The 15,050-nt window shown below is 49.4% G+C and overlaps 1 protein-coding gene across 1 annotated transcript in view; it reads left to right on the forward strand.

Moving 5' to 3' along the window:
• Positions 1-5,325: 5,325 nt before the first annotated feature.
• The window catches only part of LOC127568533 (di-N-acetylchitobiase-like), a 30,734-nt gene continuing 21,009 nt past the window's right edge, over positions 5,326-15,050 (forward strand). Inside the window, exons 1-2 of the mRNA XM_052012394.1 lie at positions 5,326-5,574; positions 13,543-13,681. Coding sequence (XP_051868354.1) covers positions 5,398-5,574; positions 13,543-13,681 — 316 coding nt within the window. The 5' untranslated portion in view covers positions 5,326-5,397. The remainder of the gene's footprint in view (positions 5,575-13,542; positions 13,682-15,050) is intronic.

Here is a 15,050-nt window from a genome sequence, read left to right on the forward strand (position 1 = left end):
TTCTTCGAAGTAGTGCCACGTGAGCTTTCATTTTTGCAGGGAAGAGTAGATGAGGGCTCAGGCTAAAGTTTCATCCGAAAGAGGGCACTTCCAACATTGTACTACCCCCTTTCTTCTGTGCTCAAGTCATGGGATCAATGCAACAGACAAGTCATGTGGAGGTTTCACGTTCTCCTTGTGGACACATGGGTTTCCTCCAGGTGTCATACAGCACAGGAACAGGCCCTTTGGCCCACCACTCTCTGACATTCTACTGTAATCCACTTTGCCTGCATTAGATTCACATCCTTCTATGCCTTTCCTATTTAAATGTCTGTATAAATGTCTCTCAAATGTAGTGATTGTGTCTGACTCCCCCACCTCCACTGGCAGTGTGTCTCAGAGATCCATCACTCTCTGTGTAATGAAACTTTCTGCTCAGATCCCCTTCCTCTCATCTTAAACTCGTGCCCTCTTGTGTATGGTACCCCTACCATGGGAAAAAGATTCTGTGTACGTTATCCATGCCACTTTTAATTTTATACACCTCTATCAGGTTCCTCAGCCTCCTTCACTCCAGGGAAAACAAGCCCAGCCTTGCCAGAGGAAGTGGGTGAGGCGGGTACATCAACAACATTTAAAAGGCACCTGGACAGGTACATGGGTAGGAAAGGTTTAGAGGGATATGGGCCAAACGTGGGCAAACGGGACTGGCTTAGATGGGAATCTAGGTCGGCATGGACCAGTTGAGCCAAAGGGCCTGTTTCCATAAGACACAGGAGCAGAATTGGGCCATTCGGCCCATCGAGTCTGCTCCACCATTCGATCATGGCTGATTTATTTTTCCCTCTCAACCCCATTCTCCTGCCTTCTTCCCGTAACCTTTGACACCCTCACTAATCAAGAACCTATCAACCTCCACTTTAAATACACCCAGTGACTTGGCCTCCACAGCCGTCTGTGGCAATGATTTCCACAGATTCACCACTATCTGGCAAAAGAAATTCCTCCTCTTCTCTGTTCTAAAGGGACGTCCTTCTATTTTGAAGCTGTGCCCTCTGGTCCCAGACTCTCCCACTGCTGGAAACATCCTTCCACATCTACTCTATTCAGGCCTTTCAATATTTGGTAGGTTTCAATGAGATCCCCCCATCATCCTTCTGAACTCCAGCAAGTACAGGCCCAGAGTCATCAAACTCTTCTCAGAGTTAACCCTTTCATCCCCAGGATCATTCTTGTAAAACTGATTTGGACCCTCTCCAATGCCAGCACACCCTTCCTTGGATATGGGGCTCAAAACTGCTCACAATACTCCAAATGTGGTCTGACCAACAGCTTATACAGGCTCAGCATTACATCCTTGCTTTTATATTCTAGTCCTTTCGAAATGAATGCTAACATTGCATTTGCCTTCCTTACTACCGACTCAACCTGCAAGTTAATCTTTATGGAATCCTACACCAGGACTCCCAAGTCCCTTTGCATCTCCGATTTCTGAACTCGCTCCCAGTTTAGGAAATAGTCTACGCCTTTATTCCTTCTACCAAAGTGCGTGACCGTACGCTTCCCTACACTGTGTTCCATCTGCCACTTCTTTGCCCATTCTCCCAACCTGTCCAAGTCCTTCTGCAGACTCCCTGCTTCCTCAACACTACCTGCCCCTCCACCTATCTTTGTATCATCCGTAGACATGGCCACAAAGCCCTCCATTCCATCATCAAAATCATTAACATATAACGTGAAAAGTAGCGGACCCAACACCGACCCCTGTGGAACACCACTAGTCACCAGCAGCCAACCAGAAAAGGCCCCCTTTAGTCCCACTCTTTGCCTTCTGCCAGTCAGCTAGTCTTTTATCCATTCTAGTACCTTTCCTGTAATACCAGGCTCCTATCTTGTTTAGCAGCCTCATGTGTGGCCTTCTAAAAATCCAAGTAAACAACATCCACTGACTCTCCTTTGCCTATCCTGCCTGTTACTTCCTCAAAGAATTCCAACAGATTTGTCAGGCAAGATCTCCCCTTAAGGAAACCATGCTGACTTCAGCCTATTTTATCATGAGCTTCCAAGGACCCTGAAACCTCATCCTTAATAATGGACTCTAACATCTTACCAACCACTGAAGTCAGGCTAACTAGCCTATAATTTCCTCTCTTTTGCCTCCCTCCCTTCTTAAAGAGTGGAGAGACATTTGCGATTTTCCAGTCCTCCAGAACCATTCCTGAATTTAGTGATTCTTGAAAGATCACTACTAATCCACAATCTCTTCAGCTACCTCTTTCAGATCCCTGGGGTGTAGTCCATCCGATCCAGGTGAGTTATCTATCTTCAGACCCTTCAACTTCCCAAGCATCTTTTCCTTAGTAATAGTGACTACATTCACTTCTGCTCCCTGACTCTCTCAAATTTCTGGCATGTTGCTGGTGTCTTCCACAGTGAAGACTGATGCAAAATACCTATTCAGTTTGTCCAGCATTTCTTTGTTCTCCTGTTTTGTGCTGTAAGATTCTGTAACTCAATCCAATCTCTCCCCATAACTAAAACCCTCCAATCCAGGCAACATCCTGGTGAATCTCCTCTGCTCTTTCTCCAGTGTATTTATCCAGTCTGTGACTCTAAGGACTTTTCCGTGCATTCCATGCATAGCTTGGGGTCATGCAAGTTCCCATAGCTACACCTTTGATTGAGAGGAAGTGAATGGAGTTGGAGAAGAAGCTGTTCAATTAAGTTTGTGTTCAGACAGGCAGATGAGTGTGTTGGAGGGGAACTGGTTGGGCCTCTGTTCAAGGAGAGAACTGAAAGCCCTCTGGGCATCCTAGTGTTGGATGGAGGTGTAGGGGGATTGCATATCCATGGTAAAGATGAGCCGGATGGGACCAGGGAAATGGAAAGTGTGAAGAATATCAGAAATGTTGTGCTTCTAAGTAAGAAGGCATTAGGGACCAGGCAACAAAATGTTTTGTGGGGTTATATTTAAGGTGGGTTTACAGATTGGCAGTGGGATCATAGATTGGAGATAAACCACACACTAGAGATGTCCTTATTGTTTGATGGAAGGACCGAATTGCGATGGTAACCTATAGATTGAAGGCAGGGGTAGGGGTTGAGGGAGGGGCTACAGATTGGAGGTGGACCACAGATTGGGAGAAGGGCCACAGATTGGAGGCCAGATCACAGGTTGGAGCAAGCCCACTGGTTGATGATGGGGCTCCAGATTAAGGGAAGGCCCACAGATTCAGGGAGGATCCACAGATTGTGGAGGAGCCATGGATTAAGGGCATGTCCAAGGATTGGGGCTGTGGCCGTGGATTCTGGGCGGAGTCATTGAGGTCCAATGATTGGAGGTAGGTCCACACTTTGGGGCAGGGCCACCAACTGAGGGCAGGTACAAGGATTGGATTTCCGGAGGACTGGAGGGTAGCAAATGTAGTTCCGTTGTATAAGAAAGGTGGGAGGCAGCACAAAGGCAATTACAGACCTATTAGTCTGACGTCAGTGGTGGGAAAATTATTGGAATCTATCCTCAAGGAGGAGGTTACCGAATACCTAGAGGCGCAAGGCAAGATTGGAGCTAGTCAACATGGTTTTGTGAAGGGGAGGTCCTGTCTGACCAACCTATTGGAGTTTTTTTGAAGAAATCACAGGTAGGGTGGATAAGGGAGAGGCGGTAGACGTTGTGTATTTAGACTTTCAAAAGGCCTTCGATAAGGTGCCTCACAAGAGACTGATTAATAAGATGAGAGGTCATGGAATTATGGGTAGGATAGCAGAATGGGTGGAGCATTGGCTGGTTGGCAGGAAGCAAAGGGTGGGAATAAAAGGATCTCGTTCTGGTTGGTTACCGGTTACTAGTGGTGTGCCGCAGGGGTCGGTGTTGGGGCCGTTCCTTTTTACCTTGTACATCAATGATTTGGATGATGGAATAAATGGTTGTGTGGCTAAGTTTGCGGATGACACCAAGATAGGGGGAGGAGTAGGGAGCATAGAGGAAATAGAAAGGATGCAGAGGGACCTAGACAGTTTAGGAGAATGGGCAAGGAAATGGCAGATGAGATTCAATGTTGAGAAATGTGCAGTTGTACACTTTGGAAGTAGAAATAAGCGGGTAGATTATTATCTAGAAGGAGAGAAGATTGAAAGTACGGTAGTACAAAGGGACTTGGGGGTACTCGTACAAGATACCTTAAAAGTTAACCACCAGGTTGGATCGGCGGTTAGGAAAGCGAATGCTGTGTTGGCATTCATTTCGAGAGGTATAGTGTATAAAAGTAAGGAAGTGTTGATGAGGCTCTACGGGGCACTAGTGAGGCCTCATTTGGAATACTGTGCGCAGTTTTGGGCCCCACATCTTAGGAAGGATGTGCTGACGTTGGAGAGGGTTCAGAGGAGATTTACGAGAATGATTCCGGGAATGAAAGGGCTTACGTATGATGAGCGTTTGTCGGCTCTTGGACTGTACTCGCTGGAGTACAGAAGGATGAGAGGGGACCTCGTAGCGACATTTAAAATGTTGACAGGTAAGGATAGAGTAGATGTGGCTAGGCTGTTTCCCTTGGTGGGCGAGTCCAGGACAGAGGGCACAATCTTAGAATTAGAGGGTACAGTTTCAAGACAGAGATGAGGAGAAATTTCTTTAGCCAGAGGGTGGTGAAATTGTGGAACTCCTTGCCACGCACAGCAGTGGAGGCCAGATCAGTGGGGGTGTTCAAGGAGGAGATAGACAGATATCTCCTCCTTGAACCTGTGTAAAGGGGGATCAAAGATTGGAGGTGGGACTGACTGAGGGCAAATAAAAGGACTAGAGGAGGGTCCACAGACTGTGACAAGGCCACTAATGAAGGGCAGGTTCAAGGACTGGATGTGGGACGCAGATCAAAGGCAGTTTCAAAGATTGGAGCGGGGCCATGGACTGAGGGCGGGGCCACTAGTGGGCACGGGGCCACTAGTGGGCACAGAACCACGGCTGTGGGAGGAGCCAATGATGGGAGGTGGGGCCATGGGTTGTGGGCGTGGCCTGACTATGGGCGGGGTCACGGTCACGAGGCAGGGCCATGTGTTGTGGGCGGGGACTGACTGTGGGCGGGGCCACGGGCAGGAGGCGGGGGCTCTGATTGTGGGAGGTGGCCAAGGGCGAGAGAGGGGGGGGGGCCTCCGGCTGTGGGCGGGGCCACGGGAGGGAGGCGGGGCCTCTGGATGTGGGCGGAGCCTCTGCCTGGGGATGGGACCTCTGTGGGCGGAGCCTGTAACAGTGGGCGGGACCACAGGCGGGGTTCCCTGGCTGTGGGCGGGGCCCCTGCCTGTGGGCGGGGCAAAAGCCGGGGGCGTGGCCGCGGCCGGGGGGCGGGGCCTCTGCCTGTGGGCGGGGCCAAAGCCGGGGGCGGGGCCATCTCCGCGCTTAGCCGCGACCAGCGCGCCGCCATGGGCCGCGGACCCCGGGCCTGGGCCCGATCTTCGGGCCTCTCCCTGCCGCTGCTCTGCCTGTGGGCGGCCTGCGGCTCCGCCACCTCCCCGCCCGTCCTGGTGTCCCCGGTGCCCGGCTGCCCGTGCCGCGACCCCGGCCTCTGCCGGCCGTTATCCGGGCAGAACCAGCTGGAGGTGAGTCTCCCCTCCCCGGGGCGGCACAAGGTGGGGATCGGGGGGGGGGACCCGGGGCCCGGAGAAGGAGGGCGGGGGGGGGCTCCCGGGGCTCCGAGGGGAGGAGGAGGAGGAGGAGGAGGGGATTCCCGGGGTCCGGAGGGGGGGGGGGGGGAGGATCCCGGGGTCCGGAGGGGGGGGGGGGAGGATCCCGGGGTCCGGAGGGGGGGGGGGGGGAGGATCCCGGGGTCCGGAGGGGGGGGGGGAGGATCCCGGGGCCCGGGGGGGGGGGGGAGGATCCCGGGGTCCGGAGGGGGGGGGGGAGGATCCCGGGGCCCGGGGGGGGGGGGAGGGGAGGGTCCCGGGGCCCTGAGGGGGTGGGGTGGGGAGGGGAGGGGAGCGGAGGGTCCCGGGGCCCTGAGGGGGTTGGGGAGGGTTCTGGGGCCCTGAGGGGGTTGGGAGGAGAGGGTCCCGGGGCCCTGGGGTGGGGGGAGGGTCCCGGGGCCCTGGGGTGGGGGGGGGGGGAGGGTCCCGGGGCCCTGGGGTGGGGGTGGGGGGAGGGTCCCGGTGCCCTGGGGTGGGGGTGGAGGGGAGGGTCCCGGGGCCCTGGGGTGGGGGGAGGGGAGGGTCCCGGGGCCCTGAGGGGGTGTGGAGGGGAGGGTCCCGGGGCCCTGAGGGGGTGGGGTGGGGAGGGGAGGGGAGGGAAGGGTCCCGGGGCCCTGATGGGGGAAGGTTGGAGTGACTCTGGACCCTGAGGGAAGGGGGGCGGTCGGAGGGGACCCAGGACCCTGAGGGGGGCCGGAGGGGGACCCGGGGCCCAGGAGGAGAATGGCTGTGGGGCCAGGGGTTCAGGTCTGGGCTGCTCGCGTCGTTACCACGGTTTATTGCCAGTATAATTCTTCATAAAGTAGTAACAAAGCTGCAGAACTTTTGAAATTGGATTCCAGTTGCATTCTGCACAGTGTCTCAACAGGTGGTTCGTGAGGGCCACCGACAGGGGAGATGGTCACTGTCTTATTGAGATGTATAAAGTCAGGAGGGGTGCAGATATGGTGGATGGTCCAGTCTTTACCCTGGTGTAGGGATGTCTAAAACTAGAGGGCACAGGTTTAAGGTGAGAGGGGACCTGAGGGGCAACTTCTTCAGAGGGTGGGTGGGTATGTGGAACGAGCTGCCAGAGGTGGGTACATTAACAAGGTTTAAAAGACAGACGGGTACATGGATAGGAAAGGTTTAGAGAGAGATGGGCTAAATGTAGGCAAATGGGACAAGCTCAGGAAGGGGATACAAGAGATGCTGGAATTTGGAGCGATGAACAATGTGCTGGAGGAACTCTGGAGAGGGCAGCATCTGCGGAGGGAAACAGTCAGCGTTTCAGGTCATCAGTCGAGATGGAGTCTCTTGGCCTGAAACACTACCTGTTTCCCTCCACGGGTGCTGCCTGACCCACTGAGTTCCTCCAGCATTTTGTTTGTTGCTAGCTCAGGAAGGCAACTTGGTCAGCGTGGACGAGTTGGGCTGAAGGGTCTGTTTTCACGTTCATTGAGTCGTAAGAGTTATACAGCATAGTCTGTGCTGACCAAGTTGTCTACGAGCTAGACCCATTTGCTTGTGTTTGACCCATAAACTTTTCCTATCCATGTACCTGTCCGAATATCTTTTAAATGTGATTGTTCCCACCTTTTACTCCCTGACTCTGTCTTAAATTTTAAATGTTTTTTGCCGACTAACTTGTGTTGACCAGGAGAATTGGTTATGGTTTGAGGTTGTTTTTGCTCTTATTGATTCCCTAAGAGGAACTTGGGTCACCTGGGATCTGATGCCATGCAAGAGCAAGAGATTGCAGCTGCTGGAATATGGAGCAAATAAAACAAACTGCTGGAGGAACTCAGCGGCTCGAGCAGCATCTGTGAGGGGGGGGAGGGATGGATGATGATTCTGACTGTGACCCTGCATCAGGACTGAGAGTGTAGAGGGGAGCTGGCTGGCCGGTATAAAGAGGTGAGAGGGAGGGGTGAGGTAGGCAGGGGCAGGTAGGTGGAACCAGGTGCGGTGGCAGATGGATCTAGGTTGGGAAGGGGGGAGCTCTGAGACAGGCTGGTGGGTGATAGGTGGAAACGGATAAGGAACAAAAAACATAGGCAGATGGAGCCGGGGAGGGGGAAATGTAGAGGGAGAGGCTGGAAGGTGTTGAATGGAACCAGATGTGGTTGGGCGGCGGGAATCGGGAGGGTGGGCCAAGGGAGAAGAAACCCAGGTGGATAGATGTGTGGGTGATGGACAAATTGGGAAGTGAACGCAGGGAGAGAGAACATGGGTGGGTGGGGTGGGGGGTGGTGGTGATGGGGTGGGTGTGTGTGTGTGTGTGGAGGTAGGGTGGGGGGGAGGGGGAAGGTGAGTGTGTTACCTTAAATTGGAAAATTCAATGTTTCTACCATAGGCTATCCAAGCAGAATATCAGGTGGTCTTCTCTGTAAAAGGGATTTTTTTTCTTGTTCACTCATGGTAATACTGAAAGTCATCCCATGATTAAACTCAGTAACTTTTTAAAAACAAAGCTTGTGACTATTGCGTGGCATTGCTGATCAGTGCATTTATTTTGCAGTCATTTTACTAAGTGGCTGTGCTGCCTGCAAGTTAGATGCATCATTTCATTCATTATCAGTATTTTCTTTTGATATGTGGGTTAAAATTGCCTTAATTGAATAGTTAATCTGTTGTTTACGGAGGGGCATGACGCTTGTTATCAGAGTTTCCAGCTGGGCTCAGCAATACTTAATGTTCGCTAGATCTATGTTAGCAAGTGATCATGCGCACTTATTGTTTTTTTTAACCAGAACAGTAACTCTGCTTTGTAATGTACTTCACTGCCTGTAATTTGGTATTGGTTAATTATTGTCACTTGTACCGAGGGACAGTGAAAAACTTGTCTTGCATGCCGATCGTACAAGTCAATTCATTACACAGTGCAGTTACATTGAGTTAGTACAGAGTGCATTGAGGTAGTACAGGTAAAAACAATAACAGTACAGAGTAAAGTGTCACAGCTACAGAGAACATGCAGTGCAATAAGGTGCAAGGTCACAACAAGGTAGATCGTGAGGTCAGAGTGGTTTGGGATGTTCTGGAAAGGATTACAAGGGTGCTACGTAAATGCAAAGTCCATTTAATAGTCCCAGCTGTCTAACAATACAAATGCTTCATTGTAGTTTCAGTTCAAAGAATTGAATCTAAAATTGCCTAAAAGCAGTACTAAATTGGTGCTCTATTAAGCTGGCTGGTGTAGGTGCGGGTAGGGAAGGGGAAGAACCAATGTCATCCTATCAGAGTACAGGTTGGATGTATTTGTGTAATTGTACAGCACAAACGAGGCCTTTCAGAACACCTCCTTCATGCCGACTGCAATGCCTGTCTGCACTAATTCCAGTTGCCTCAATTAGGCGTGTAACCCCTTACACTTTTCCCGTACAAATACAGGTCCAAATGTCTTCTGAGCATTATAATTGTACCTGCCTGTTCCACCACCTCTGGCAGCTAGTTCCAGATACTCACCCCACAGAAAGGGGTAAGTTTTTCCCCCTCTGGGGGGGGGGGGGGGGGGGGAATAACTTACACCTCAGATCTCAAAGTTGTAGAGCAATACAGCACAGATATAGGCCCTTTGGCCCAACCAGTCGATGCCAAACATGGTGCCCACCCAGCTCATCCCAATTTCCTGTGTTCGGCCCATGTCACTCCAAACCCTACCCTTCTATGTACCTATCCAAGTGCTTCCCAAATGATACTATTGTACCTGCCTCAACCACTTCCTCTGGCAACTCTTTCCATGTACTCGCTACGCTGTGTGGAAAAAGTTGCCCCTCAGATCTCTCTTAAATATTTAGGATGAATCTGTGCCCCCTAGTTTTGGACTCCCCTACCCTGGGGAAGAGACTGTACCATCCACCTTATCTCTGCCTTTCATAATTTTAAATACTTTTATAAGGTCGCCCCTCATTCTCCTACATTCCAAGGCATAAAGTCCTAGCCTGGCCAACCTTTCCCTATAACTCAGGCCCTCAAGTCCTGGCAACATCCTCGTAAATCTTTTCTGCACTCTTTCCAGTTTAACCACGTCTTTCCTATGACCAGTATAACCAGTTATGTCCATCTCCTTTAAATTTCTCCCCTCTCACCTTAAACCTGTGTGCTCTAGGTCTAGACTTCCCCTACCCTGGGGAGAAAGGCTCTGACCATCTATCCTGTCTATGCCTCTCATAATTTTATAAACCTCTAAGGTCATCCCTCAGCCACTTACATTCCAGTGAGAATAAACCCAGCCTATCCAATCTCTCTTTTTAAATACAGCCCTTCATTTCAGGCAACAGCTTGGTGAATCTCTTCTGCACTCTCTCTGTTGCTACCACATCCTTCCTGTACTGTGGCACCAGAACTACACACAATTAAGTGTGGTCTAACCAATGTTTTGTACAAGTGCAACATGATGTCCTAACTGTTGTACTCAGTGTCTTGGCCAATGAATGCAAGCATAACAAATGCCCTTTCCTCTACCCTATCCACCTGTGTAACCACGTTGAGGGAGCTATAGACTTGCACCCCAAGGTGTCTCTGCATCAATGCTCCAAAGATCTGACCATTTACCAGAATTTGACTTCTCAATGGGAATTACCTCACACTTATCTGGATTAAATTCTATCTGCCACTTGTATTCTTACTTGTACACGTGGCAGAGGGAGTAGCCCTGGGATTGCAAACCCAGAGGTCCTGCTTTTCAACTTTCTACACAACTCCCGAAATTCCCTTTGCAGGACCACATTCTCTCTTCTCACCTATGTTGTTTGTACCAGTATGACAATGACCTCTGGCTGTTCCCCTCCCCTTTCTGAATGTTCTGTACCCACTTGGATGAATAGCAAGTCATATTCTGGTCTGAATGTGCTGGCCTGTTGATTAATGTTGACACCAAGGGTACCTTTTTAATGCGAAAGTTGTCATTCTCTGGTTAAAAGGACTTGGTTTACTTGATTGCCTCTCGGAGAGCTTTGAGCGCCATCACAGTATTGGAATATGATTCCCCGTGGTTTTCTTTTCCCCTTGTGCCCGTGTTTGGCCCACAGCACTCTTAAACCTCTCCTATCCATGTACTTATCGAGATGGCTTTTAAATGTTGCTGATGTGTCCACCTCAACCACTATTTCTGGCAGCTCATTCCAAATCCGCACCACCCTTTGTGTGAAGAAGCTGCCCCTGATGTCCCTTTTAAATCTCTCACCTCTGATCTTAAACCTATGCCCTCTTGTTTTTAGCAGTCCCTCCCTGGGAAAAAGACTGTGTGCTTTCACCCTGTCTATGTCCCTCATGATCTTATACACCTCCATCAGGTCACCCCTCAGTCCCCTATGTTCCAGGGAATAAAGTCCTGGTCTATGCAACCTCTCCTTGTAACTCAGGCCCCCAAGTCCAGGCAACATCCTGGTAAATCTTTTCTGCGCTCTTTCTAGTTTAATAACATCTTTCCTATAATAGGGTGACCAAAACTGTACACAGTACCCCAAGTGCGGCCTCACCGACATATAACTGCAACATAATTTCCCAACTCCTAGACTTGATGCCCTGACTGATGAAGGCCAGCATTCCAAACGCCTTCTTCACTACCCCATCTGCTTGAGATGCTGCTTTCATCGAACTATGCACTTGCACTCCTAGGTCCCTCTGTTTCCCCCAGGGCCCTACCATTCACTGTACGAGTTCTCCCCTGGTTTCATCTCCCAAAATGCAATACCTCCTATTTATCTGGATTGAAAGCCATTTGCCAATCCTCAGCCCACATACCCAGCTGATCAAGATCCCCCTGTAACTTTTCATAACCTTCTACGCAATCTACAACACCCACCCATTTTAGTATCATCTGAAGACTTACTAACCATGCCTTGTGCATTCACCTCCAAATCACTTATATAAATTACAAACAAAGGCCCTAGCACCAACCCATGATGCATACCAAAGACTCTTGCAAATTTCCAGAGATGTACGGTCGAGAGCATTCTGACTGTTTGCATTACCGCCTGGTGTGGAGGCTCCAATGCACAGGATCACAAGAGGCTGCAGAGGGTTGTAGACTCAGCCAGCTCCATCACGGGCACAACCCTCTCCACCACCGAGGTCATCTTCAAGAGGTGCTGCCTCAAGAAGGTGGCATCCATCATTTAAGGACCCTCACCATCCGGAACACGCCCTCTTGTTACTACCATCGGGGAGGAGGTACAGGAGCCTGAAGACCCACACTCAATGATTCAGATACAGCTTCTTCCCGTCCGCCATCAGATTTCTGAACAGTCCATGAACGCTACTTTGTTATTCCTTTTCCTTGCACTATTTGTTTTTGTAATTTTTAGTAATTTTATGTCTTTGCACTGTACTGCTGCCGCAAAACAACAAATTTCATGACATACAAGTCAGTGATAATAAACCTGATTCTGATGCACCACTAGACACTGGCCTCCAGTGTGAGAAACAACCCTTGGCAATCACCCTCTGCTTCCAATCATTCAACCAATGATGAATCCAATCCACTATCACCCCGGGTCCCATGCGATCTAACTTTCCAGACTAGCCTGCCGAGAGGGACCTTGTCAAAGGCCTTGCTAAAGTCAGTGTAGCCAACATCCACTGCTCTCTCCTCTTACTTACTTCCTTGAAGGACTCTAAGAGATCTGTCAGACACAACTTCCTACACACAAAGCCGTGCTGACTGTCCCGAATCAGACCCTGTCTCTCCAAATGTTAGTGGATCCTGTCGCTCAGAATCCCCTCCAGCAATTTACCCACCAATGTCAGACTCACCGGCCTATAGTTTCCTGGCTTGTTTTTACTACCCGTTTTAAACGATGGTACCACATTAGCCACTCTCTAGTCCTCCGGAAACTCACCTGTGGCCATAGATGAAGCAAAAATCTCTGCGGAGGTCCCCAGAAGGTCCGAGAATGCACCAGGTCAGGCTGTGGGGATTTATCCACCTCAATGCACTTTAAGGCCTCCAATACCTCCTCCCTACTAATTTGTATGTGGTCTGTACCTTCCATCATTTTCTTCACAGTAAAACCTAAAGAGAAATATTCATTTAAAAAATCTCCCATTTCCTTCGGTTCCACACACAGATGGCCATGCAGATCTTTAAGGGAACCTATTCTCTCCCTCGCCACTCTTTTAATATACCTATAGAATCTCTTGGGGTTTGTCTCACCTTGCCTTCTTGTGTCGTCTTTTTGCCCTCCTAACTTCTCTCTTAAATGCACTCCTACAATTCTTGTAGTCATCAAGAGATTCACTAGTTTCCAATTGCTTACGTGCAGTGTATGCCTTGACCAGAGCCTCAATCTCTCTCTCTCTCTCTCCACTGTTTCTGAAACCTGCTAGCCTTGCCCTTCATCCTAACAGGAACATGCTGGCCCTGAACTTTTGACGTCACACTCTTAAAGGCCTCCCACTTGGCAGGTGCTCCTTTCTCTGCAAACAATCTCACCCAATCAACCACTGCAAGATCCTGCCCAATGGCTCCAAAATTTGCTCTGCCTCAGTTCAGAATCTTAACCTGTGAACCAGTCGTATGCTTCTCCATAACTCTTTTAAAACTGATAAAATTATGGTCACTGGACGCAAAGTGCTCGCCGACAAACACTTTCAACACATGCTCTACCTCGTTCCCCAGGAGGAGGTCCAATATTGCTCTAGTTTTGGACTCCTCTATTCTGGGAAAAACACTGTGACCATTCACCTCATCTGTGCCCCTCATGAGCCTCCACTCCAGGGGGATAAAAGCCCTGGGCTATCCAGTCTCCCCTTGTAACCTAAGCCCGCATGTTTCTTCTCTGTATCTAAGAAGCTCTGCCTTGCATCTTTGGGAAGGTGATAACTATCTGGGGAAAGTCCAGATTTTTCAGGGAGTTTTCTGCCCTTCGTCACTGCAGTTTGCTTTCATTTCTGTTTTAGGTTTTTGCCTTTGACGTTGGAGGGCAGGATTGGAAACATTATGACTGGTCCAAACTGACAACCATCGCAACCTTTGGAGCGTACGACCCTCAGCTTTTGTGTCATGCTCACGCAAATGAAGTTCGAGTTGTTCTGAAAGGTAACTTATTTTATCACAAAGATATTCTTCTGTTGTGTAACACAAGCTGTATAATTGAGCTGTACTCGCAAGAACACACGTTACCTGACCCTGACTGTTGCCCTGGCTTGACTTCATCTTGTTGTCCTGAAATTTCTCTGCATCTCTGATACAAAAATTTCAAGTTATTCTAATTATAACTTAGTGCTGTTATTATCTAGTGTTGTAGTGTTCTATGGTTCTAGTTCCATCTACGTTCTCAATCAAAATCTACAAATTTTACGTCCTCAGGTCAAGGTTTTCAGTGTATAAATTTCTGAGGGATGACTAGGCTACTTACTCTCTTGAACCCATTCTGCTTTTCAATGAGATGTTGGCTGATGTTTGACCCAACAAGATTTAAGATATCTTTATCAGTCACATGTACATCGAAACACACAGTGAAACGCATCTTTTGCGTAGAGTGTTCTGGGGGGGGGCAGCCCGCAAGTGTTGCCACGCTTCCGGCGCCAGCATATAATGTCCACAACTTCCTAACCTGTACGTCTTTGGAATGTGGGAGGAAACCGGAGCACCCGGAGGAAACCCACGCAGACACGGGGAGAACGTACAAACTCCTTACAGACAGCGGCGGGAATTGAACCCGGGTCACTGGTGCTGTAATAGCGTTACGCTAACCGCTACGCTACCGTGCCTCCCTGGATCGTGGATCTATCTCTCCTTATTTCTTAAAGTCTCTATATTCTAAAGTCCTAAATTACCCAACCACAGGAAATAAGATAGGTTGAGAGAACTCAGTTCTTTGTAATATCCTGTACATTTTGATAACCTTAAACTCCAGGGAGTACACAGTTGCAATAATCTAACTCCTTAGGATCCAGGTATAACTTTGGTAAATCTAAGTTCCATTCCCTCCATGACAAATGTTATCCTCAAGGTCCAGTACTCAGTCCTCCAGAATCTAGGTCTCAGTATAGCTATGACGTAACTTCCAGCCCATAGTGTTCTTGTCCTCTATAGGAATGCTGATCTTTGCATCTAATCTACATTGCTTTATGTACCTATAAACAAGCTGGGTAAGGGGAAAGTGGTATGACAGGTACAGATTAAGGAAGGTATACTGAAGGGGGAGCTCCAGTGCAGCATTCAGTTAGAGTTGAGTACAGGCCCTTCGGCCCACGTTGTTGTGCCGACCTACATAAACCTACTCCACCATCAGTCTAACCCTTCCCTCCTACACAGCCCATAACCCTCCATTTTTCTTACGTACATGTTACTATAAGAGTTTTTTAAATGTCCTATTGTATCAACCTCTACCACGGCCCCCAGCGGTGCGTTTCAGACACCCACCACTCTCTGTATTTAAAAAAAAACCTACTTCTGATATCTC

This window comes from Pristis pectinata, chromosome 3 (assembly GCF_009764475.1).
Source record: "Pristis pectinata isolate sPriPec2 chromosome 3, sPriPec2.1.pri, whole genome shotgun sequence".
Classification (NCBI taxonomy): Eukaryota; Metazoa; Chordata; class Chondrichthyes; order Rhinopristiformes; family Pristidae; genus Pristis; species Pristis pectinata.